Consider the following 26,448-nt stretch of genomic DNA (forward strand, 5'->3'; position numbering starts at 1 on the left):
GAGAGACATAGATAGGATGCAGAGCTGGGCTGAGAGGTGGCAAATGGAGTTTAACGTGGACAAGTGTGAGGTGATACACTTTGGCCGGAGTAATCGGAATGCACAGTATTGGGCTAATGGTAAGATTCTTGGGAGTGCAGATGAGCAGAGAGATCTCGGTGCCTATCATGTCTGCGCCTAGCTGAATTAACTAGACCCCTATTCTAACCCCCAGTCCAGAATGTGGCCTGTAGCTTTGCAGTTTACAGCACTACAGGTGCAGATCTTTTCAAGAGTTTCATTGGTTCCCTCCTCAACCCCCAAATTGAGACGTTAACTCCCCCTCTGGGTTAAAGAGTGCTTCGTCGTGCCTTCTCTAATTCTTCTGCCACCTTCAATCTGTGTCTCCTGATAACTGACGTCTCTCCTTGGGAAAGTTGCCACCCAGATTGACAGGGTTGTTAAGAAGGCATATAGTGTTTTGTTCTTTATTAATAGAGGGATTGAGTTCCAGAACCAGGAGTTTATGCTGCAGCTGTACAAAGCTCTGGTACGGCCACACTTGGAGTATTTTTTACAGTTCTGGTCACCGCATTATAAGGAGGATGTGGAAGCTTTGGAAAGGGTGCAGAGGAGATTTACTAGGATGTTGCCTGGTATGGAGGGAAGGTCTTACAAGGAAAGACTGAGGGCCTTGAGGCTGTTCTCATTACAGAGAAGAAGGTTGAGAGGTAACTTAATAAAGACATACAAGATAATCAGAGGGTTAGATAGGGTGGACAGGGAGAGCCTTTTTCCAAGTATGGGGAAGGCAAACACGAGGGGACACAACTTTAAAGTGAGGGGAGATAGGTATAAGACAGATGTCAGAGGTAGTTTCTTTACTCAGAGAGTAGTAAGGGTATGGAATGCTTTGCCTGCATCGGTAGTAGATTCGCCAAGTTTAAGTACATTTAAGTCGTCATTGGACAGGCAAATGGACGTACATGGAATAGTGTAGGTGGGATGGGCTTCAGATTGGTATGACAGGGTGGCGCAACATCGAGGGCTGAAGGGCCTGTACTGCGCTGTAATGTTCTGTGTTATATGTTCTATATATGGCTGCACTTAAACTTCCCTAGTTACTCATTCCAGTCCCTTTGAATAAATAACAATCTTCAATTCCTACTCACTTGGCCTACCTGCATACTAACCTGTGATTCATCTACCAGGATACCCATATCCTCTGTACTTTTGAGTTCTGCAATCTCTCTCTAATTAAATAGTATTTTGATCTTCTGTTCTTCCTACCAACATAGAAAACTTCACACTTGCCCATGTTTATAGAACTAGACAGCACAGAAAGAGACCCTTTGGCCCATCATGTCTGCGCCTAGCTGAATTAACTAGACCCCTATTCTAACCCCCAGTCCAGAATGTGGCCTGTAGCTTTGCAGTTTACAGCACTACAGGTGCAGATCTTTTCAAGAGTTTCATTGGTTCGCTCCTCAACCCCCAAATTGAGAAGTTAACTCCCCCTCTGGGTTAAAGAGTGCTTCGTCGTGTCTTCTCTAATTCTTGTGCCACCTTCAATCTGTGTCTCCTGATAACTGACGTCTCTCCTTGGGAAAGATTGTCTTCCCTTTCCACTTTGTCCAAGCCTCTTGTTATTTTGTACACTCCTCAATTATTACCCCTCAGCCTCATCTGTCCCTAGCTATCCAATTTCCCCTCACAGCTTCAAATTTCAAATCCTGGCAACATTCCTGTAAATCTTCTCCGCGCTCCTCCTGCTGCAATTACATATTTCCTGTTGTGACGATGCTGTGTCTTTAAAAAAAGATTATTTTGTCTGTGGTTTTTGTTTGAAGAGAGGTGGTAAAGCTAGAGGTTTTGAAGAGTCTCATTTAACAATGGAAGGGGAGTGGCCAGTTTAGTTCTCCCAGTTCAGGTTTTTATTTTAGCTAGCTTTCGCTGTAGCTGTCACAAGATGTGTGTGTGTGTGTGTGTATGGGTGTGTGTGTGTCCGTCCAGAGGAGTTGCAAGCTTCAGTAGAGAATTTCACTGAAATCTGTCTTTGCATGTTGCTCTGTGCTGCCTGTAAGAATTTGTATTTGAATTTACCTTTTTGTCAAAGGGTGCGTTTATGGGATTGGAACAGTTACTTAGTAATAGTTACTGTATCAGGTCAGTTAAGTTTTCCAGTGAAGTTATTCTAAAGTCGGTTTTATTTTGCTTGTGTTTCAACTGGACTGTAGGGTTTAAATAAATTCTGTTTTGCTTAAAGCTGAGTGATTTGACCAACTGCAGCACACCTGGAATACCCCATTCACTCCTGCCTTTAAAATAATAAAAAGTTAGGGTCGAGGCCACTTTCTTCAAAGATTTTGAGGGGGTCTGAACTGGTCCATAACACTGTGATGTGTAATAGTATACAAAACTGCAGCTTTGGCCTAACCAGTGTCTTACAGAGTATCAGAATTAGTATTCACTACCTTGCCCAATAAAGGCCAGCAACCCGAATGCCTTCTTTACCACATTATCTCCCGGTTGATCCATCACGAGGAGATCTGTGCGGACATGCACATCCAAGTCTCTCCCTTTCTTTCCCCCTCCTTTCTCTTGTGCCTTCCCCAAATGCATAGCCGTGCACTTCTCTAGACTGAGTTCCATTGACCAATTATCCGCCCATCCACCAAATTATTGATGCCTTTATTAGTGTCGCCTGCAAACCTCCCAATTGTATCTCCCAATTTTAAGTCTAAAAATAATCCATCTGCCAAATCTCTGCCCACTCCCTTAACGTGCCGATATCCCTTGGTAGATTCGACCTCCTCGTGATAACATACTCTCCCAGCTCTTGCACTCGCAAATTTAGCAACCATACGTTCAGTGTGCTCATTCAGAGCATCGGAATGGCTATCCCTGTCGGAGTTGCTATCCTCATTTCATAGATGCTGCCGAATCTGTTGAGTGCCTCAAAGATGTGGGGCTGCTGTTTCGGATCTCCAGAACAGGGCTTATTGATATGAGGGCGCCTTTGCACATTCAGTTTCTAGGGAGCCAGTTCTGTTTGGGCACTAGCTCACAGTGAGTCCATTTATGGACTGTTAAAGCTTTTTGGTTAGCAGTCGTTATTTTCCCTTGGGAACAGCCTGATGTCATCTGCTTTGCTTGACAAGGAATGAATGTACAGGGCAGGAAGAACTGTGATCAGGTCTGGTGCAATAAATACTTTAATCGAGCTCAGTAGGTACACAGAGAATTAACTTCAAATCAGAGTGATCATGACAGTGATTTTGTTTACTTTCACAGCAGTAGCAATCAGCCCATTTAATCATTAACTCTTAAAAAAAATTGCCATCATATAAAAGCAACGCTTCAAAATAAACTGATTCGAGTTCATTTTTTTTTTTACTCTCCTGGTTATTTTAAATTTGTTTTACAGGAAAAAATAAAATCATTATTAATTGAAGAGCCAAAAGGTTACAATCTGAAGCCCTGACAGATTTCTCACCCACTCCCTCCCCGCCCCCCCCCAGCCATTGATAGGTTTGTACATCTAGGGGCTTAGCCCTGCAGTCAGGACACAGGGAATTCCAAGTGGACAGCCTTAGAGAAGGTATGTGTGCGCAATACGTGAAAACGTACCTTGGGTGATCTGGGGATGGGGAGAGAAAACACATTCAGTTTTGTACAAGAGCACTTCTGGATGTAGGCAGAAAGAGAAAGGGCGAAAGGAGGATTTGTGCTTCATTCACACCCGCGCGGGTTTCAATTTTTATTTTAAAACCCCAGTTGCTGGATACAGCAACCCACTCAGTTTTGCCGCAAGTAGTATTTTCTTTGCAGGATCAAAGCGGTGATCAGACTCAGACAGACGGTCGAAAGCAAGCCAAACATATACACGGAATAATTGGCCCCTTTCCTTTCGAAATTGGCACGGCCTCCTGCACAAAGATTGAGGGAGCGGAAGCGGGGGGAGGAGGGGGGGTGGGAAGAGAAAAAAAAAACACAGGAATTAACTTGCCATCTCAGTTTGCTTTGGTGATTCTTCATCTGCTCTCAAACGGATGGAAGACTAGCCCCCGCTCATTGGATAACTTTGTTTTAAAGTTACAAACTTGGCAATAATGATCAGGTTCAATCTGAGGATAACCACCAGGCTGCTCAATATTACCGGCCGTTGCATTCCAATTGCACTTCGAGAGGTGAGGGAACAATTGCAGCCCAACCTGCCCGCCTTGAGGATCAGGTGCAAAACCCAATTTTGATCTCCATGGTAACCAGCGTTGCATACTTCTTTTATTCAGTTGTGGGCCGTGAGCGTGTCTGGCTGGGCTAGCATCTGTTGCACATCCCTAGTTCCTCCTAAGAAAGGTTTGGGAGGGAACTCGAGGATTTTAACCCATCAACACTGAGGGAACAATGATATGGAACATAGAACACTACAGCGCAGTACAGGCCCTTCCGCCCTCGATGTCGCACTGACCTGTGAAACCAATCTGAAGCCCATCTAACCTATACTATTCCACTTTGAACCATATGTTTATCCAATTACCATTTAAATGCCCTTACATTGGCGAGTCTACTACTGTTGCAGGCAGGGCGTTCCACGCGCCACCTACTCTCTGAGTAAAGAAACTACCTCTGACATCTGTCCTATATCTATCACCCCTCAATTTAAAGCTATGTCACCTCATGCTCGCCATTACCATCTGAGGAAAAAAGGCTCTCACTGTCAACCCGATCTAACCCTCGGATTAGCTTATATGTCCCAATTCATCACCTCTCAACTTTCTTCTTTCTAATGAAAACAGCCTCAAGTCCCTCAGTCTTTCCTCATCAGATCTTCCCTCCATACCAGGCAACATGCTAGTAAATCTCCTCTGCACCCTTTTCAACACTTCCACATCCTTCCTATAACGCGGTGACCAGAACTGTACGCAATACTCCAAGTGCGGCCCTACCAGAGTTTTGTACAGCTGCAGCATGACCTCATGGTTCTGAAACTCAATCCCTCTCCCAATAAAAGCTAACGCACCGTATGCCTTTTTAACAACCCTAGCAAACTGGGAGGCAACTTTCAGGGATCTATGTGTATGGACACAGAGATCTCTCTGCTCATCTACACTACCAAGAATCTTACCAGAAGCCCAGTAATCTTTATTCCTGTTGCTCATTCCAAAGTGAATCACCTCACACTTCTCTGCATTAAACTCCGTTCACCACCTCTCTGCCCAGCTTTGCAGTTTATCTATGTCCCTCTGTAATCTGCAGCACCCTTCAGCACTAGCTACAACTCCACCGACCTAAGTGTCATCCACAAATTTACTAACCCATCCTTCGACACCCTGATCCAGTTCATTTATAAAAATGACAAACAGTAGTTTCGATGTTTCTAGGATTCTCTGTAGGAATTCTAGGATTCTATGCTTGGAAGGTGCTGTCTAAGGGTGGGACGTAACATGGATTGCCCTCTGAACATTTAAATTCCCTGATGCATGATAAAGTTTTCTTTTTGCCAGTATTTGATGTGCCTGGCCAACCTGCCCGAGTGAAAATGGTGGTGAACTTCTGGTACACCCACAGCACCATTCCGGGTGGACTTCCAGGATTTTGACCCTCCAACAGAGAAGGAAAGGCAACACAGCTCCAATTCAGGATGGTGCATGACTCGGAGGGGAATATGAAGTCGTTGGTCTCACCAGAAAGAGATGATTGCATCCACTGTGCAGATATAATTCCTGGAGGCTGCTGTGCTAGTTCATAAAGTACAGATGGTTGTGTTTTTTAAGACTTGTTGGTTTGAACTGTAGCAATGTTGGCTTAAATTGGTTCATTATTGGTCCATTGGGAAGGTAATGGTCTAGTGGTAATCCAGAGACCCAAATAATGTTCTGGGGACTCAGGCTCAAATCCAAATGGTGGAACTTAAAAATCAGAAGAAAATCTAGAATTAAGAATCTACTGATGATCCGGAAATCATGGTCAATTGTTGGAAAAACCCATCAAATTCACTAATGTCCTTCAGGGAAGGAAACCTGCCATCCTCACCTGGCCTGGCCTACATGTGACTCCAGACACACAGCAATGTGGTTTGTCTTAATTCCCCACTGAAATGGCCTAGCAAGCCATTCAGTTGTACCAATCGCTACAAAGTCTCGAGATATGAAACTAGATGGATCATCAGGTATCAACATAGGCATTGGAAAAGACAGGCCTGTCGACCCCGCAAAGTCCTCCTCACTAACATCTGGGGGCAAGTGACAAAACTGGGAGGGCTGTCTCACAGACTAGTCAAGCAACATCCTGACACAGTCATACTCATAGAATCATACCTTACAGCCAATGTCCCAGACACCACCATCACCATCCCTGGATATGTCCTATCCCACCGGCAGGACAGACCCAGCAGAGGTGGTGGCACAGTGAGATACAGTCAGGAGGGAGTTGTCCAGGGACTCCTCAACCTTGACTCCGGATCCCATGGAGTTTCATGGATTCAGGTTAAACAGGAGCAAGGAAACCTTCATACTGATTACTACGTACCGCCCTCCCTCAGCTGAGGAATCGGTACTCCTCCATATTGAAGAAGAATTGGAGGAAATAGAGAGGGTGGCAAGGGCACAATATGTACTATGGGTGGGGGGATTTCAATGTCCACCACCAAGAGGGACTCAGCAGCAGCAGTACGACTGATCGAGCTGGTCAGGTCCTAAAGGACAGAGCTGCTAGACTGGGTCTGCGGCAGGTGGTGAGGGAACCAACAAGAGGGAAAAACAGGCTTGTCCTCATTCTTACTAACCTGTCAGCTGCAGATATATCTGTCCATGACAGTGTCAGTGTGAGCGACTATGCACAGCCCTTGTGGAGACAAAGACCCATCTTCACATTGAGAATAACTTCCATCGCTGTGTGGCACTATCACTGTGCTCAACGGGACAGACTTCAAACAGATCGAGCAACTCAAGACTAGGCATCCATGAGGCACTGTGGGCCAACAACAGCAGCAGAACTATACCCCAGAGCAATCTGTAACCTCATGACCCAGCATATCCCCCACTCAACCATTATCACCAAGCCAGGGAATTAACCCTGGTTCAGTGGAGAGTGCAGGAGGGTAGGCCAGGAGCAGCACCAGGCAGACCTGAAGGTGAGGTGGAAGTGAGCACTGCAGATGCTGGAGACTAGAGTCGAGAATGTGGTTCTGGAAAAGCACAGCAGGTCAGGCGGCATCCGAGGAGCAGGAAAATCAATGTTTCAGGGATCAGCCCTTCATCAGGCATGAGGTGTCAACCTGGTGAAGCCACCAAACAGGGCGACTTGCATCCCAACAGCATAAACAGCAAGTGATAGACAGAGCTAAACGATTCCAAAACCAGCAGATCATCTGTGCAATTCTGCCACATCCAGGTTGTGAACGGTGGTGGACAATTAAACAACTCACTGGAGGAGAAGGCTCCACAAATATCCCCATCCTCAATGATGGAAGAGCCCAGCTCATCAGTGTGAAAGATAGGGCTGCAGCTTTCCTGGCAATCTTCAGCCAGAATTGCCGAGTGGGTGATCCATCTAGGCTTCCCCAGTGGTCTTCAGCATCACATTTCCCAGTCTCCAGCTAATTCGATTCACTCCACGTGATATCAAGAAACGGTTGGAGACACTGAATACTGCAAAGGCGATGGGTCCTGACAACACTCCGGCAATAGTCCTGAAGACTTGTGCTCCAGAATCTGCCGCTCCCCTCGTCATGCTGTTCCAATACAGTTACAACACTGGCACCTACCTGACAATGTGGAAACGTGCCCAGGTATATCCTGTACACAAATCTAATCCTGCCAATTACTGCTTCATTACTCTACTCTCAATTATCAGTAAAGTGCTGGAAGGTGTCATCAACAATGCTCTCAAGCAGTACATCCCAGCTTGGATTCCAACACTCAGCTCCTGACCTCATGCTTCAAACGTGAACAAAAGAGCTGAATTCCACAGGGAAGGTGAGAATGACATCAAAGCCACATTCAAACGAGTGTAGCATCAAGGAACCCTAGCAAAACTGGTATAAATGGGTATCAGGGGCAAACTCTCCACTGGTTAGAGTCATACTTGACACACAGGACAATGGCCATGGTCGTTGGAGGTCAGTCATCTCAGCTCCAGGACATCTCTTCAGGAGTCCCTCAGGGTAGTGTCCAAAGCCCAACCATCTTCAGCTGCTTCATCAATGAACCTTCCCTCCATTATAAGGGCAGAAGTATAAGCACTACCGCGGTTAGGTGGTAGTGTGGGGGGTTAATTAAAAAAAAGTATAACAGAAAATGTTGATTTAATCCCTACCCTCCCCTTCACTGTTTTGATCACACAGCATTGCCCTTTGATGTGAAGGGCACTGCTTGTCACTGGCCACTCGGGTGTTTCCTATCTTCCTGGTGTTGGAAATTGAATAAAGATTCGTACACTTTGTGTCTATCACTGTGTCTCACACCTGCACACACACACCATGGGGGTTGGGGAAAAAGTAAGCACTACCGCAGTTAGGCAGTAGTGTGGGGGTTAAATAAATAAAAAAGGGCAGAAGTGGGGATGTTAGCTGATGATTGCACAATGTTCAGCACCATTCCTCAGGCACTGAAGCAGTCCATGTCCAAATGCAACAAGATCTGGACAATATCCAAGCTTGGGCGAACAAATGGCAAGTAACATTCACATCACACAAATGTCAGTCTGTGACCCCCCCCCATCATCAATAAGAGACAATGTAACCACCGCCCCATGACATTCAATGGTGTCAACATCACTAAATTCCCCCACTATCAACACCCTGGGAATGTATCATTGATCAGAAACTCAAATGGCCTCATCACTTAAACACAGTGGCTATAAGAGCAGGTCAGAAGCCATGAATACTGCAGTGAGCAATTCACCTCCTGACACCCCAAGCTTGACCATCAGCTCCAAGGCACATGACAGGAGTGTGATGGAATACTCCCCACTTGCGTGGGTGGGGGCAGCCCCAACAACACTCAAGAAGCTTGACACCATCCCAGACAAAGCAACACGCTTGATTGGCAATACATCCACAAGCATCCACTCCGTCCACCACTGACGCTCAGTAGTAGCAGTGTGTACTACGTAAAAATGCACCCTCTGGCAGCACCTTCCAAACCCATTAACACTTCCATCGAGAAGGGCGAGGGCAGCAGATACGTGGGAACACCTGTGAGTTCCCCTCTAAGCCATTTATCATCCTGACTTGGAAATATATCGCCATCCCTTCACTGTCGCTGAATTAAAATCCTGGATTCCCTCCCTGAAGGCATCGTGGGTCAACTCACAGCAGGTGGACTGCAGCGGTTCAAGAAGGCAGCTCACCACCACCTTCTCAAGGGGGTAACTAGGGACGGGAAGCTGGTTCCAGCCAGAGACACCCACATCCCACAAAATGAATAAATTAAAAGATGTATTTGTTTTGAGAGGGAATAGAGAAAGTATCAAAATCGCAACTAAAAATGAGGATGAACCCATCCATGCTTGTCGGATTTTTCACACACTGGATGCCTTTTGCAGCTCCAGGAATGACAAAAAACATGCACCTGGACTCGCAACTGCCATATTGGTCAAGGTTGGAACACTGGCCTGCTATCCCTTGCGAACTGGAGCAACATTTAGGAATCTTTGCTAAACAAATAATGTCCCTATTTGGAGTGCCACCAGAAGATGGGATTCTTCCGAGCAGTGGGTGCTGGCAGCACCGAGGACAGTCACATCCACACATGATCCAATAAGCCAACCTCTATGGGTCTGACCCATAAGGTAAGATTGTCTAATACTTACCCAAACACAGAGCAGGTCAAGAGATTGTACAGGATACTGTTAACTCCACTTCGTATCCCCTTAGCACTGCTGCCTCCAGCCGGGTATACCTCACCCATCTTTTCCAAATGCAATCATCCACCACTCCATCATCAGAATCCCTCACATTTCTGACTGAAACAACCAACTATATGTGGCCTAATATCCAAGCTATTCCAAAATCAATATTCAGCTTTCCCAATCCAATGTTCCACACTTGCAGACCCAATATCTCATCCATTCTTGAACCAATTGCCCTCTAATTCTAATCCAACAGCCCATCCTTTCCCAATTTATGAGCTCATCATTAACAAACTGATGTTGCACTCCCCTCATCATCAAGTATCCCACTCATCCCCCGCATCACAGTTCCCAATCCAACATCCCACTCATTCCAGGACCAATCATCCACCCTTTTTGACCGAATTAACCAATTTTTGTAAACAAATCACTGAATCAATCCCAATCCAGCATGCCTCCCTAATCCTGAGCCAATTGCCTATTTTTCCTAAACCAATGGCTCACACTTTCCAGTATCCACTGCAACTCCTATGGCGGTCTTGGGTAGTAAGGCATTATGGGTGGAGCTGAGAAATAAGAAGGGTACAGTTACATTGTTGGGACTGTATTACAGACCTCTCAACAGTGAGCGTGAGGTAGAAGAACAAATAGGTAAACAGATTACGAATAGATGTAGAGACAATAGGGTAGTGGTGATGGGAGATTTTAAATTTTCCCAACATTGACTGGGATACACTTAACGTCAGAGGTCTGGATGGAGTAGAATTTGTACGAAGCATCCAGAAGAGTTTTCTAGAGCAGTATGGCAATAGTCCGACGAGGGAAAGGGCCATATTGGACCTGGTACTGGGGAATGAGTCAGGACAGGTGGTAGAAGTTGGGGATTTCTTTGGGAACAGTGACCACAATTCTGTAAGTTTTACAATAATCGTAGAGAAAGAAGAGAGTGGTTCTAAGGGAAGAGTGGTAAACTGGGCCAAGGCCAATTATATCAAAATTAGGCAGGAGCTGGGAAATATGGATTGGACACAGCTATTTGAAGGGAAGTCCTCATTTGAGATGTGGGAGGCTTTCAAAGATAGGTTAAGACAGTGCAGGTTAGGAATGTGACGTTGAAGGCAAAGGATAGGAAGGGCAAGATTTGTGAACTGTGGGTGACAGGAGAAATTGTACGACTAGCCAAGAGGAAAAGGGAAGCATACATAAGGTCTAGGCAGCTAAGAACAGAATGGGACCTGGTGGAATATTGGAAGAGTAGAACAAGTCTTAAACAAGGAATCAAGCGGGCTAAAAGAGGTCATGAAATAGCTTTAGTCAGGAGAATAAAGGAGAATCCCAAAGCATTTTACTCTTATATAAGAAGCAAGTGGGTAACTAGAGAAAGGATTGGTACACTAAAAGATAATGAAGGAATGCTGTGTGCTGAATCTGAGAGAATGGGTGAGATTCTGAATGATTACTTTGCATCAGGGTTCACTGAGGAGAAGAACATGATGAATCTTGAGATTAGAGATAAAAGTTTGATTGGTCTGGATCACGTTGGCATAAGTAGGGAAGATGTGTTGGGTAGGCTAGAGGTTATTAAGGTGGACAAATCCCCAGGACCGGATGAGATCTATCCCAGGTTGCGAGAGGAAATAGCTGGGCCCCTGACAGATATCTTTGTGGCATCCTTAAACACAGGTGAGGTGCTGGAGGACTGGAAGGTTGCTCATGTTGTCCCCCTGTAAAAGAAGGGTAGTAGGGACATTCCGGGTAACTACAGACCAGTGAGCCTGACGTCAGTGGTGGGAAAGTTGCTGGAGAGGGTACTGAGTGATAGGATCTATTTATATTTAGAAAAGAATGAGCTTATTAGTGATAGACAACATGGTTTTGTGCCAGGGAGATCGTGTCTTACTAACTTGATAGAGTTCTTCGAGGAAGTGACCAAGTTGTTAGATGAAGGAAGGGCTGTTGATGTCACAAGCATGGACTTTAGTAAGGCGTTTGGTAAGGTTCCCCATGGTAAACTAATGGAGAAAGTGAAATCATATGGTGTGCAGGGTGTTCTAGCTAATTGGATAAAGAACTGGTTGAGCAACAGGAGACAGAGAGTAGTAGTTGAAGGGAGTTTCTCAAAATGGAGAAAGATGACCAGTGGTGTTCCACAGGGGTCAGTGTTGGGGCCACTGTTGTTTGTAGTATACATAAATGATCTGGAAGAGGGCACTGTTAGTGGAGTTGCAGAAAGTATAAGGGACTGTCAGAGAATACAGGAGGATATAGATAGACTGGAGTGTTGGGCAGAAAAGTGACAGATGGTTTTCAATCCAGAAAAATGTGGGGTGATTCATTTAGGCAAGACTAATTCTCCAGCGAATTATACAATGAATGGAAGAGCCTTGGGAAAAGTTGATGGGCAGAGAGATCTGGGAGTGAAGGTCCATTGTACCCTGAAGGTTGCTGCACAGGTGGATAGGCATATAGTATGCTTGCCTTCATCGGACGGGGTATTGAGTATAAGAGCTGGCAAGTCATGTTAACATTGTACACGACATTGGTTCAGCCGCATTTAGAATACTGTGTACAGTTCTGGTCGCCACATTACCAAAAGGATGTGGACACTTTGGAGAGGGTGCAGAGAAGGTTTACGAGGATGTTGCCAGGTATGGAAGATGCTAGCTATGAAGAGAGGTTGAGTAGGTTAGGTTTGTTTTCATTAGAAAAAAGGAGATTGAGGGGGGACCTAATTGAGGTTTACAACATCATGAAGGGTATAGACAGGGTGGATAGAGATAAGCTTTTTCCCAGGGTGAAGGAGTCAATAACAAGAGGTCACTCTTTCAAGGTGAGAGGTGGAAAGTTTAAGGGGGATACACGTAGCAAGTACTTCACACAGAGGGTGGTGGGAGTTTGGAACGTGTTGCCAGCAGAGGTGGTAGAGGCAGGCATGGTAGATTCATTTAAGATGCGTCTGGATAAATGCTTGAGTAGGTGGGGAGTAGAGGGATACAGATGCTTAGGAATTGACCAACAGGTTTAGACAGTACATTTGGGTCGGCTCAGGCTTGGAGGGTCATAGGGTCTGTTCCTGGGCTGTAAATTTTCTTTGTTCTTTGTTCCTTCCTAATTATCCACCCTTCCTGGTCCAGCACCACATATACTCTTGAATCAACGCCCACCTTTCCTGATCCAATAATCCACCCACTCCCAAAGCAATTGTCCACCCTGGTCAATATAACTGGTGGACTTTACCAGTTTCCTCATTTCCCCTCCCCTCACCTTACCCCAGTTCCAACCTTCCAGCTCAGAACTATCCTCATGACCTGTCCTACTTGCCAATCTCCCTTCCCACCTATCCACTCCACCCTACTCTCTGACCTATCACGTCCATCCCCACCCCCATTCACCTATTGTACTCTATGCTACTTTCTCCTCACTCCCACCCCCCTCTCATTTATCTCTCCACTCTGCAGGCACCCTGCCTCTATTCCTGATGGAGAGCTTTTGCCCAAAACGTCGATTTTCCTGCTCCTCGGATGCTGCCTGACCTGTTGTGCTTTTCCAGCACCACACTGATCTGAACTCTGGTTTTCAACATCTGCAGTCCTCACTTTTGCCCAGCCAATATAACCTCCCACTCTAAGAACCTCCTGTTCACAGGATAATTAACCACTCTTTCCAGTACAAATTCCCAATTTCCCAAAACAATCGATCACACTTTATGATCCACCACCTTTTCTAAAATGGGTTATTTCACAGTATCTGGACACCCCTAGTGAAACCACAATACCTTCCCTACTTTTCTCCTTAGAAGTGGGGTAGTGAGCTGCCTTTTCAAACAATTGCATTCCTTAGGATGCAGGAAAATTACAAATGCTGAGAGTTAGGGTGCTATAGGATATTTGACCCAGTCATAATGAATGAGCCACGACATGGTTTCAGATCAAGATTATATGTGACTTGGAGAACTTGCAGATGTTCCCATGGATCTGTAGCCCTGGTCCTTTAGGTGGTGGACACCTCAGGTTTGGAGGGTGCTGTCGAAGGAGTCTGTGTGCATCCTGAAGATGGCTCACGCTGCTGCCTTGTGCACCAGTGGTAAACAAACTGAACATTTAAGTGATGAATGGGGGTCTGATCTCGCGGACTGCATTACCTTGGATGTCCTTGGGGCTCTTTGAGTTGCACGCAACAAGGAAAATGGGGAGTACTCCTTCATACCCCTGACATCTGCCTTGCAAATGGGCAGCACAGGCTTTGTGAAATCAGGAAGTGAGTTACACCATGCACAACTCCCCAGCCTTTGGGTGTACAACATCATTTATGTGACTTGCCCCATTCAGAATCTGGTCATTGCTAATCCCCAGGATGTTGGCAGTGGAGGATTCAGTGGCTGTAATGGCATTTAATACCAAGGTGGTGTGGTTAGATTCGCTCTTGCATATTGCCATTGCTTGGCACTTGAGTGGTGCTAATGTTACTTACCACCATCCCCAATTCCAAGGGAAGGCAATGGCCTAGTGGTATTATCATTGAATTGTTAATCTAGAGGCCCATATAATGTTCTGACCTGGGTTCAAATCCCACTATGGTGGAATTTGAATTCAATAAAATTCTGAAACTGAGAACCTAATGGTGACCATGAATCCATTGTCATGGGCGAGAAAATCCATCTGGTTCACTAATACCATTTAGGGAATGGAATTGCCATCCTTACCTGATCTGGGCTCCATGTGACTCCAGCAATATGGTGGATTCTGAACCATTTTCTGAGCAATGAGGGACAGACAATAAAGGCTGGCCTAGCCAGAGATGTGTAAGAATGAATGAAAAGAAAATTGAATAGCTATCCTCCCAGAAGCTTAATGACTTTCCCGCTCAGTTGAGTTTCTCAACTCAACTGCCTAACATTCCACACTTCCTTTTCCAATATTCCACACTCCATTCCATGACTCCTAGGGCTCGGTGGTTAGTGCTGCTGCCTCACAGCGGAGGAGAAAGTGAGGACTGCAGATGCTGGAGATCAGAGTCGAGAGTGTGGCGCTGGAAAAGCACAGCAGGTCAGGCAGCATCCGGGATGAAGGGCTTATGCCTAAAACATCGATTCTCCTGCTCTTCAGATGCTGCCTGACCTGCTACGCTTTTCCAATGTCACCCTTTCAACTGCTTCCTCACAGCTCCAGGTTCCATCGTCGGGTGACAGTCTGTGCACACTCTCCCCACATCGGCGTGGGTGTCCTAAGATGCGCAGGTCAGGGTGGATTGGCCAGGCGAAACTGCCCATAGTGTGCAGCGATGTGCAGGCGAGGTGGATGAGCTATAGGAAACGTAGGGTGACAGGGATTAGGTAGGAGATGCAGTTGGTCTAGGGTGGGATGTTCTTCGGAGGGCGGGTGCGTGTGGACTTGATGGGCTGAATAGCCTGCTTCCACACTGTAGGGTATTGTACGATTCGCCCGCCCCCATCCTCCCCAACCACCCCATCCCCAAGCCAATTGGCGCTGCCGGCTCACTTACCTAGTGTGCCACGGGCCGGACCTTCCATTCGGCTGTGCCAGTGGCTCGGGGGGCCTTGCCAGCTCTGCTGAGGGAGAGCCCGTGGTTCAACCCCGCCGTGTCCCGGGCCAGGATTCGCACCTTGTGCGCCCAATCGCGAAAGTACCCCAATTTCTAGGCCCACAGTCAGGGAAAAAGTATGCGGAGATGCTATGGCCACGGCTTGTACAGATCGCGACCCGCGGTGGGTGGGTGGGGGTAGAGGAGGGTAGGAATATTAAAGGATCGAGGTGGGAAAAGCAACACACCGAGTGAGCTGGCCGGAAACACTATGGGTCCCTGGGAGAGATGAGCGGCCTTGACTTTACTCTCCATGGATCGCAGCTCCCGCTTCCTCCGGGTCGGCACACAACCCCGCTCACACCGGTTGGGGGAGGAGTTGGAGTGACACAGGATGAGGTCGCAGAAGATGTAGACCTGCGGGAAGTCCTCGAACTTGAACACGTGGAAACTGAAACGCTGCTTCCTGAGGTCGTTGGTCTTGTAGGTCCTGAACGTCTCGTCGTTGACGCAGCTGCAACACAAGGAGAAACTGAGCGTTAACATTCGGAGGTGTCTCTCACGGTGGGCTAGAGGTCTCTTCAACCCAGGCTGGTCAACCCCACCCTCCCGTTGGTTACGTTGAGAGGGAGGGAGACCAGGTGGGTTGTGAATAGAAACAGAATTTCAACCGATCTGTGGAGGCAAAGCAGACTGACCACTTTGAGCCCGTCTTCAGAACTTACAGTAGCCAGAAACAGTATTTTCTAGCTATGAAGAGAGGTTGAGTAGAGTCATAGAGATGTACAGCACAGAAACAGACCCTTCCGTCCACCCTGTGCCAACCAGATATCCCAGCCCAATCTAGTCCCACCTGCCAGGACCCAGCCCAACCTCTCCAAACCTTTCCTATTCATATACCCATCCAGATGCTTTTTGAATGTTGTAATTGTACCAGCCTCCATCACTTCCTCTGGCAGCTCATTCTATACACATACCACCCTCTGTGTGAAAAGGTTACCCCCTTAGGTCCTTTTATGTCTTTCCCCTCTCACCCTAAACCTATGCCCTCTAGTTCTGGACTCCCCCACTCCAAGGAATAGACTTTGTCTATTTACCCTATCCATGCCCCTCATAATTTTGTAAACCTCTATAACGTCGCCTCTCAGCCTCCGACGCTCCAGGGAAAACAGTCCCAGCATATTCAGCCTCTCCCTAGAGCTGAAATCCTCCAACCCTGGCAACATCCTTGTAAATCTTATCTTAACCCTTTCAAGTTTTACAACATCTTCCGTTAGGAAGGAGACCAGCATTGCATGCAATATTCCAACAGTGGCCTAACTAATGTCCTGTACAGCCACCACATGATGTCCCAGCTCTTGTACTCCACACTCTGACCAAAAAAGGAAAGCATACCAAATGTCTTCTTCACTATCCTATCTACATGTGACTCTATTTTCAAGGAGCTATGAATCTGCACTCCAAGGTCTCTTTGTTCAGCAACACTCCCTAGGACCTTACAATTAAGTGTATAAGTCCTGCTAAGATTTGCTTTCCCAAAATGTAGCACCTTGCATTTATCTAAATTAAACTCCATCTCCCACTCCTCAGCCCATTGGCCTATCTGATCAAGATCCGGTTGTAATCCGATGGAACCTTCTTTGCTGTCCACTACACCTCCAATTTTGGTGTCATCTGCAAACTTACTAACGATACCTCTTATGCTCACATCCAAATCATTTATACAAAAGACAAAAAGTAGTGGACCCGATACTGATCCTTGTGGCACTCCACTGGTCACAGGCCTCCAGTCTGAAAAACAACCCTCCACCACCACCCTCTGGCTTCTACCTTTGAGCCAGTTCTGTATCCAAATGGCTAGTTCTTCCTGTATTCCATGAGGTCTAACCTTGCTAACCAGTCTCCCATGGGGAACTTTGTCGAATGCCTGACTGAAGCCAATACAGATCACGTCTAACGCTCAGCCCTCATCAATCCTCTTTGTTACTTCTTCAAAAAACTCAACCAGGTTTGTGAGACATGATTTCCCACGCACAAAGCCATGTTGGCTATCCCTAATCAGTCCTTGCCTTTCCACATATATGCACATCCTGTCCCTCAGGATTCCCTCCAACAACTTGCCCACCATCAACATCAGGCTCACCAATCTACAGTTCCCTGGTTTGTCCTTACCACCCTTCCTAAACAGTGGCACCACGTTAGCCAACCTCCAGTCTTCCGGCACCTCACCTGTAACTATCGATGATCCAAATATCTCAGGAAGAGGCCCAACAATCACTTCCCTAGCTTCCCACAGTGTTCTAGGGTACAACGGATCAGGACCTGAGGATTTATCCACTTTTATGCATTTCAAAACATCCAGCACTTCCTCCTCTTTAATATGGACATTTTTCAAGACATCACCGTCCATTTCCCTACATTCTATATCTTTCATGTCCTTCTCCACAGTAAACACTGATGCAAAATATTTGTTTATTATCTCCCCCATCTCCTGTGACTCGACACAAAGGCCGCCATGCTGATTTTTGAGGGGCCCTATTCTCTCCCTTTTGGCCTTAATGTATTTGTAAAAACCTTTTGAATTCTCATTAACCCTATTTGCCAAAGCTATCTCATGTCACCTTTTTGCCCTCCTGATTTCCCTCTTAAGTATACTCCTACTTCCTTTATACCCTTCTAAGGATTCACTTGATCTATCCTGTCTATACCTGACATATGCTTCTTTCTTTTTCTTAACCAAACCCTCTATTTCTTTAGTCATCCAGCATTCCCTATACCTACCAGCCTTCCCTTTCACCCTGACAGGAATATACATTCTCTGGATTCTTGTTATTTCATTTCTGAATGCTTCCCATTTTCCAGCCATCCCTTTACCTGCAAACATCTGCCCCCCCAATCAGTTTTTGAAAGTTCTTGCCTAATACCATCAAAATTGGCCTTTCTCCAATTTAGAACTTCAACTTTTAGATCTGGTCTATTCTTTTCCATCACTATTTTAAAACTAATAGAATTATGGTCGCTGGCCCCAAAGTGCTCCAAAACTAATAGAATTATGGTCACTGGCCCCAAAGCGCTCCCCCACTGACACCTCAGTCACCTGTCCTGCCTTATTTGCCAAGACTAGGTCAAGTTTTGCACCTTCTCTAGGAGGTACATCCACATCCTGAAGCAAAAACATTTATTGTACATGCTTAACAAATTCCTCTCCATCTAAACCCTTAACACTATGGCAATCCCAGTGTACGTTTGGTAAGTTGAAGTCCCCTACCATAACCACTCTATTATTCTTACAGATAACTGAGATCTCCTTACAAATTTGTTTCTCAATTTCCCTCTGACTATTAGGGGGTCTATAATACAATCCCACTAAGGTGATCATCCCTTTCTTATTTCTCAGTTCCACCCGAATAACTTCCCTGAATGTATTTCCGGGAATAACCTCCCTCAGTACAGCTGTAATGCTATCCCTTATCAAAAACACCACTCCCCCTCCTCTCTTGCCTCCTTTTCTGTCATTCCTGTAACATTTGTATCCTGGAACATTAAGCTGTCAGTTCTTCTCATCCCTGAGCCATGTTTCTGTAATTGCTATGCTATCCCAGTCCCATGTTCCTAACCATGCCCTGAGTTCATCTGTCTTCCCTGTTAGGCCCTTGCATTGAAATAAATGCAGTTTAATTTATCAGTATTACCTTGTTCTCTGCTTTGTCCCTGCCTTTCCTGACTGTTTGACTTGCTCCTTTTCCCAACTGTACCAGTCTCAGATTGATCTCTTTCCTCACCATCTCCCTAGGTCCCACCTACCTACCTTACTAGTTTAAATCCTCTCGAGCAGCTCTAGCAAATCTCCCTGCCATTATAATAGTCCCCTTCCAATTCAGATGCAATCCGCCCTTCTTGTACAGGTGATGTCTACCCCAGAAGACATTCCAATTTTGTTAGTTCTTTTATTGAGTTTGGTGGGGGGGGGGGGGGGTGAATGGACAGTTGGAATGGGAGGGGAGAGACAGAGACAGAGAGAGAGAAGACAGACATAGGGATGCTTGATGATCAATTGAGGAAGAAGATAATGGGGACTATGAGTGGGTCAAATGGCTTGGGATCCACTGAAAGCAGCCCATGTCAATCCAGGGCTTGGGGTATGGGAGCGAATTAAGGAGATGGTAGGAGGGTGTTACTTGCACTTCGATCACTGCTCACCATGTGATCTCCTGTACATTGGGAGTCACAGTGTGGAAGTGTCAGTGTTGGACTGGAGTGGACAAAGTTAAAAATCACACAACACCAGGTTATAGTCCAACAGGTTTATCTGAAAGCACTAGCTTTCTGAGCACTGTTCCTTCGCCAGGTAGCAGTACTGCAAAAGCTTGTACTTCCAAATAAACCTGTTGGACTATAACCTGGTGGTGTGTGATTTTTAACTATGTTGGGAAGGGGAAATGCAGATGGGGTGGACCACTTTGGAGAACACCCACATTCTGTAAAAGTGATTCCAAGCCTCCACTTGCCTATCATTTCAAAACGCCACCCTGTCCCCTGGCCAACACACCCACCCTGTCCCCTGGCCAACACGCCCACCCTGTCCCGTGACCAACACACCACTCTGTTCTCTGGCCAACACACCATCCTAGTCCCCTGGCCAACACACCATCCTAGTCCCCTGGCCAACACACCATCCTAGTCCCCTGGCCAATACGCCCACCCTGTTCCCTGGCCACCAGACCACCCTGTTCCCTGGCCACACACCACCCTGTTCCCTGGCCAACATCTCTGCCTCGGGTCTGCTGCAGCGCTCCAGTGAAGCTCAGTGCAAGCTGGAAGAGCAGCATCGCATTTTCCTGTTCGGGACCCTGCAGCCTTCAGGACTCAATATGGCGTTCAATAATCTTAGAACCTGAACACCTCCATCGATGTCCTTTCTCCACTCCCTACTCCAGGCCCTGTATTGACACAGGCTGCGATCAGCAAAGCCGACCCATTTCACCCACTCATAGACCCCACGATCAGCTTTTCTTCCTCCCTGGCTTACCATCGACCATCCCTTATAGAAAGAGGATGGGGTGGGTAGTGGGACAAAGAGGATGGGGGGTGGTGGGACAAAGAGGATGGGGTGGTGGTGGAGCAAAGAGGATGGGGGGGTGGTGGAGCAAAGAGGATGGGGTGGGTGGTGGGACAAAGAGCATGGAGGGGAGTGGGGCAAAGAGGATGGGGGCTGGAGGTGGGACAAAGCAGAACAGGGGACTGAGTTGGATGGTCAGCATCCACGGTGTTTGTTTTTTGATTTGCATCCCGAGCGAGCGAGCGAGGAGAGGCGGCACCGTCCGTTGCACGGTCAGGTCCGCGGAGGAGGTCCCGGCGGCATTTACCCGTTCTGGAGAATGACGTACGGCGCGTGGTTGGAATTGAGCATCGGCGCAGACAGGCAGGTGTCGGTGAAGATCTGCACCCCTGTGTCGGTCGTCTCCGCCTCCATCTGCACAAACAGCGTGTCGTTCAGCTCAGCCTGGTAAGGGAACTGCGCGATGGGGTCGTTGAAATTGATGGAGCGGAAGAAGCGAAAGGATACGTTATAGTGGCCGAAGCGGACCAGGTGATTGGTCTGCAGCATGAAGCCCATGGTGATGCTCTCGTTCAGCGACATCTCGCATTTCAGCTCGATCTCCAGCCGGTGAATGGGAGTGCGAGGAATACTGCCGTACACCCTGTTCATGTACACTATCTTTCCAGTTTCGTTCTGCAACAATGACAAAAACAGGATGGTCACTCAATGTTCAAATAGTATTGAAGCAAGAATTTTTTTTTTAAAATAGGGTATATACTCGTGTAAGCGTCGAATTTTGTAGACTACATTTTAAGGTTAAATTTATGGGGTCAACTATTACATGGGTACTACTGTCGAGGGGCTGAAGTTCATGCCCGTCAATTGACAGCTAGACTAGAATCCCGGAGCAGTGGGACAGTCAACAGAATGGTGTCCCAGAGCAGAGTGGGATGGCTGGCAGAAAGGATTCCCAGAGTGGAGTGGGACGGCCATACAAAAAGTGAATACTAATTATACTTAAGAAATCCGAAGCCCAATGTCAGGGTGAATTATGAGAAGAACTGGGGTCGACTTTTACACGAGCTATATGGAAAATACCAGATTTATTTTGGCCAAAAATAGGGGGTCAACTTTTACATCAGATTGACTTTTACTTGAATATATACGGTAAGTGTCTCATGGGATGTTGGGCTGGGCCAGTATGTAATGCCTTTCACCTGTTGCCCTTGGAGAAGGTGGTGGGAGGCTGGGTGATGATACTATGCCTTCAACAGGTGTGTTTTGTCCTGGGTGCTTATTTTAAGGAGATAAGTGGTAAGCTGTCTACTCAGAGACACTAGAGTAAACGATTTGTGAGGCCTTAGGTTTTTTTTAAAAGTTGAAACAATAGAAGCAGCCTGAATGGGTGGAGTCAAGTTCCCACACAACCAGGATTTCTTAGTTTTTAGTTTTTCCATGGGGTCTTGAAGCTGGATGTAGAAGCTGGGTTTTTTTCTCAGCTTTTACAGTGAAAAGCTGGGGAGGGTGTTCTCTTCCTGCTGCTTGAATGTGAGACAACCTGTTTTTTTCTGAATTTGCCTTAGCTGATGGTGTGTTGATGGGATGTTATTACACTGGAACATTTACTGTTTACCACAGGTAGTCCTTCCATAATGTGATGGTTGCGTTCTTGTGCAACTCTGCATTGTAGAAAACTCGTGCTTAAAGTGTTGCCGATGTAATCACATTACAGCCAACACACGTTTTAAAAGTTTGCACTTTTAGAAACATCGTCCCCAATTTGTCAATCGCATTACAGGAAATTTGTGTTAACAAAATGTGTGTTATAGTAGAACAACCTGACGTTGAATAATCTGTTATGTTAACATTTCCAATAGAGTTGAGTTATTCCAATTCCTCCTTCATTTTATTGTATTTTAACTGCAGTGGATGGAGAAGGTGAGTTTTGCTTCCGATCTGGTAATTTGACCCATCAAATTGCATTCAGAATGCAAAACGCCTGGCACTGGCCTTTAACATAAGAAGTTAGGATCAAGGCTATCTTCTTCATATATTTTGAGAGGGTTTGGTCTGGTCCATAACAGTTGCCTTCCTGAACTGCTGAGGTACGGTTCTATCAATAACATGGGGTGAAAAAATAATTCCACACATATAAGGACACAAAGCCCTTGTTTGGTTTCTCATTTAAGTTGGATTTGCTCAACGTGGTAGTCAGCATGTTCCTAACCAACCCGTTCAGAGATGTTATTACACACCTTTGGAGAAATGGGACTTGAAGCCAGGTTCGACCTGACTCAGAGGGACTGCTAGCCCAGGGCTGCTCACACATATAAACAGCAGCTGGTGGACTCAAGTTAGCGGAGTCCCAGCCATGTCTTGTGCTGGCTGGAACCAGTTCGAACTGGCTCAGCTCCGAGGAATGACGTAAGGTATAAATCCTGATTTGGTGGGACGGCCACTGAGACATTCCTCATGGTGGCTTTGGGGTGAAAAGGCACAGTCTCGCCTGATAACCAGAACCATTGAGAAGTCAAGACACCGCAGTTTGGGAAGGTAAAGAGAAAGGATTGCAATGAAGGATTTCGGGTGTGCCAGCAGCAAAACCTCGCAAATTATGGAGGAGCCTGCACTTGGAAGTATGGAGATTGCACCCAGTACATGGAGAATGGCCTGACCACCATGAGCTCCTCTTCTCAAGTATTGGCTTTTGAAGTCTTTGACTGCTCATTTCAGTCGGTGAACGCATAGATTTTAGTCCTGTATGAATTGCATGCCTTTTTTTTAAACCCTTTCTTAACCAAACGGTGTGAATTATATCTCTCTTTTAACTGAACTAATAAAGTTAGTGGTCAGTTGATACAGATTTGACTCTCCTTCCTCTTTGTGCCAAGCCAATAACTGTTGCTGAGAGTGGTGACCAGGTAACACTAACACTGCACCGTGACAGCCCACTCAATGTGGTCACCAGTCATGACAGGGCCCATGAATGAATAATCAAGCCACTGAGGCAGGGGTTAGGGCATTCCAATTGGCTTCAACTGTCCCTGTGTGAAAAGGGACAAACCTGCTGTGCGCCCGGCTGTGCAGTAAATGCTGCGAGGTGATGTGTGGAGCCATTGTGTAAACTGGAAGGCAGGGCTTTTGTGGTGCAGTGGCAATGACTCTACCTCTGGACCAAGAAGTCTGGGTATAAGTCCCACCTGCTCCAGAGGTGTATCATTAACATCGCTGAGCAGGCTGCTGAGAAAATATCTCTAAGGCCCTGTCAGCCGAAGAGGTGCCAAAAAAACGCAATGTCTGAACCTAATCGGTCGCTCTCAAATTGCAGCCGCGTACCACTTGCCACTGTGGGCTAGGAGGATGACATCATTGGGCCAGGGATCAAAGATTAATGCCGTATGGACTTAGGTTCAAATCTGAGGCATGAGCACATTAGCTTTTTCTTGAAATAAACACGTTTGCCTTTTAAAATAGAATCTGACAAACTTGTTGTGGAGTCACCCACCATGGAAACAGACCCTTCGGTCCAACCACTCCATGCCCACCGCAATCCCAAACTAAACCAGTTCCACCTGCCTGCTCCTGGCCCATATCCCTCCAAACCTTTCCTATTCACGTACGTATCAAAATGTATTTTAAACATTGTAACTGTACCCGCATCCACCACTTCCTCTGGAGGGTCATTCCACACACCAACCACTCTCTGTGTAAAGAAATTGCCCCTCTTTTCTTTTAATTTATTTTTTTTTAAGTTGCTCTCCTCTCACCTTAAAAATATGTCCCCTTGTCTTCAACTCCTCTGCCCTAGGGAAAAGACACCTGCCTTTCACCTTATCTAAACCCCTCATGATTTTACAAACCTCTATAAGGTCATCCCTCAGCCTCTTGCACTCTAGTGAAAAAGTTCCAGCCAATCCCTGTATCCCTGGCAACATCCTGGTAAATCTCTCCTGAACCTACAAGAGGGGTCATTTGATTTTTTTGTCATTTCAACAACCTAACGAGCTTTCTGGAATGTTCCATGATGATTGTCAGGGATCTGCCTCGATGTGTGAAAATAGCACTTCCCTGTGGGGTTTGCAGCTGCTATTTTTCCCTGTGTGTGGAGCCTTTTCTGTGCCTCTTGCAGAGAAGGGTGTTGGGACTGGTTCCGCCCGGGCCGAGTACTGGTGGTGGTCCTTTTGGCATACACCGACAATGTGCTTCTGATGCTCACCCAACCCGGCTGACCTGGGGAGGATGTGCAAGTGCCAGGCCATGAGCTGGGCGGCATCTTCCGCTGGATCGACTGGGTCAAATGTTCCAGGCTCCTGGTCGGCATGTTGTGAGTGGACTTTCTGCCGAGGGTTCAGCTGGAGTACCACCCATCTCCTCTACCTGGGGTTCTACCTCAGCCTGGCTGAGGAATCCTGGCCGACGAACTGGCAGGAGCTGAAGGCCAAAGTCTCGGCTCACCCAGGCCGCTGGTAGGTCTGCTCCGAGTGCTGCCCATAAACCAGCTGGTGGCTGCCATGCTGTGGTACCAGCTGGTCCCTTTGGATCCCCCCTCTTGGTTTTGTAGCTGACATCCAGAGAACGTCGATCGACTTCTTCTGGGACAAAAAGATGCACTGGGTCGCTGCGCAGGTCCTGAGTCTCCCTATTGAGGAGGGCGGTCAGTCGCTGGTGTGCGTCCGCACCCAGGTCACGACATTCTGCCTTCAGACCTTGCAGCGATAGCTTTACGTTGAGCCTCCTTCTAGGTGGTGCGCCCTGGCGAGGTAACTTTTCTGCCAGGTGCATAACCTCAACTACGACACGCAGCTCCTGTTCATCGACTGTAACTGTTTGGAGGTCGCCCTCAGGACATTGCCTGTCTTTTACCAGGACCTGATCATTGTCTGGAACGTGGCCCACTCGCATCAGGGAGCGGTAACCCAGGAATCCTCACCTTGTGTAATGTTTTGTTCAATATACGGTGACACAGTAAGGAGACACCATTGTGTATATACTTTAGTATTCACTTTCTCCATCACCAGGAAAACACTCATGTGGCCTACTGAACATTAGTAAGCACATCCTGTCAAGGGCAATGCTGTCATTAAAATGTTGTGATGGGGGAGTTAGGTAGAGAGAGGGAGGGGACTAACTCAGAATAGAGTAGGAGAGGGAAATGAAGCCCTCCATCCCTCACCATGCCCAACTCTCCCTAAAGGCATCAAGAGCATCGATGGGCACCTTGTGCTGCCTCTCCAGTGAGACTGGGCTCGAATGTAACCACGGAAGGAGGTGAAGGCAGAGATGACCGCAGGAAGGGCGTGGCTGCAGGGTGGGGGGGATGAGGGTAAGCAGGGTCTGGGATGTGCTGGGTGGTGGGGGCTTCGGCACAAATTGGCACGCAGGGTGCCCTGAAAGGGTGGGCACCGGTAGAAGGATGCTTAGGTGTGCGGTGAGAGCCCATTCGTGAGGATGTACTTCATGCCTGGACCTGCCACTCATGGGAGTCTGCGCCCCACATGCTGGGCCCCCTCTGGAAACACACATCGTCTCTCCCTCTCTCTTTCTCTCTCTCTGCCTGTCTTAGGGAAGCAAAATTCTGGGCTCTGTATGGACTGCTGCTGAACACCATTCACCTCCTCCCCTCCACCCAGCGCCCGGACACGCCTTGGCATGCCCGTTTACAGCCGGGGATCACTCAGTTTTGGGGGAAGGGGGGGCACTCCACAGGAGTCCTCCTGCTTTCCCTTGGGGAACCGGGGTGTTGCACACAGCAGTCACTTCTAAACTGCGGCTGAGTCGTAGACTGTGTGACCACGCGGGTATTGGATGTGGGCATTTGTGCCCCCTTTTTAGTTACCTGTGGGTTGCACTTCAGCCCCACGCTCCTGATCTTTGGGTGCCCAGCGTGGAGGGGTGTGGGCAGGTTGGAGGAGCTCCTCATGGGTTTGCTCCTGGGCAATAAGACAAGTTCAGGCAGCCAGGCTATGGAGGGGGGTCATATCTGTTGTCTGCTTGCGCCCCTTCTGTGGTTACGTTCGATCCCCGGTCTCAGT

General features: G+C 47.1%; 1 protein-coding gene across 2 annotated transcripts in view; it reads right to left on the reverse strand.

Annotated features, from left to right (window-relative positions):
- Nucleotides 1–3,177: 3,177 nt before the first annotated feature.
- Nucleotides 3,178–26,448, reverse strand: part of LOC122541161 (IgGFc-binding protein-like) — a 38,087-nt gene continuing 14,816 nt past the window's right edge. The window contains exons 5-7 of one of the 2 annotated variants that reach the window (XM_043677774.2): nt 20,742–21,109; nt 15,624–15,889; nt 3,178–3,908 (exon numbers count right to left, since the gene is read on the reverse strand). In XM_043677774.2, the coding sequence (XP_043533709.1) occupies nt 3,778–3,908; nt 15,624–15,889; nt 20,742–21,109 (765 nt within the window). In that variant the 3' untranslated portion in view covers nt 3,178–3,777. Of the gene's footprint in view, nt 3,909–15,336; nt 15,490–15,623; nt 15,890–20,741; nt 21,110–26,448 lie in introns of both variants that reach the window. The other variant, XM_043677776.2, reaches the window with a different exon arrangement.

The sequence above is a fragment of the Chiloscyllium plagiosum genome, unplaced genomic scaffold, assembly GCF_037043375.1.
Source record: "Chiloscyllium plagiosum isolate Xiang-an unplaced genomic scaffold, Cpla_swu_hap1 HiC_scaffold_35, whole genome shotgun sequence".
Lineage (NCBI taxonomy): Eukaryota > Metazoa > Chordata > Chondrichthyes > Orectolobiformes > Hemiscylliidae > Chiloscyllium > Chiloscyllium plagiosum.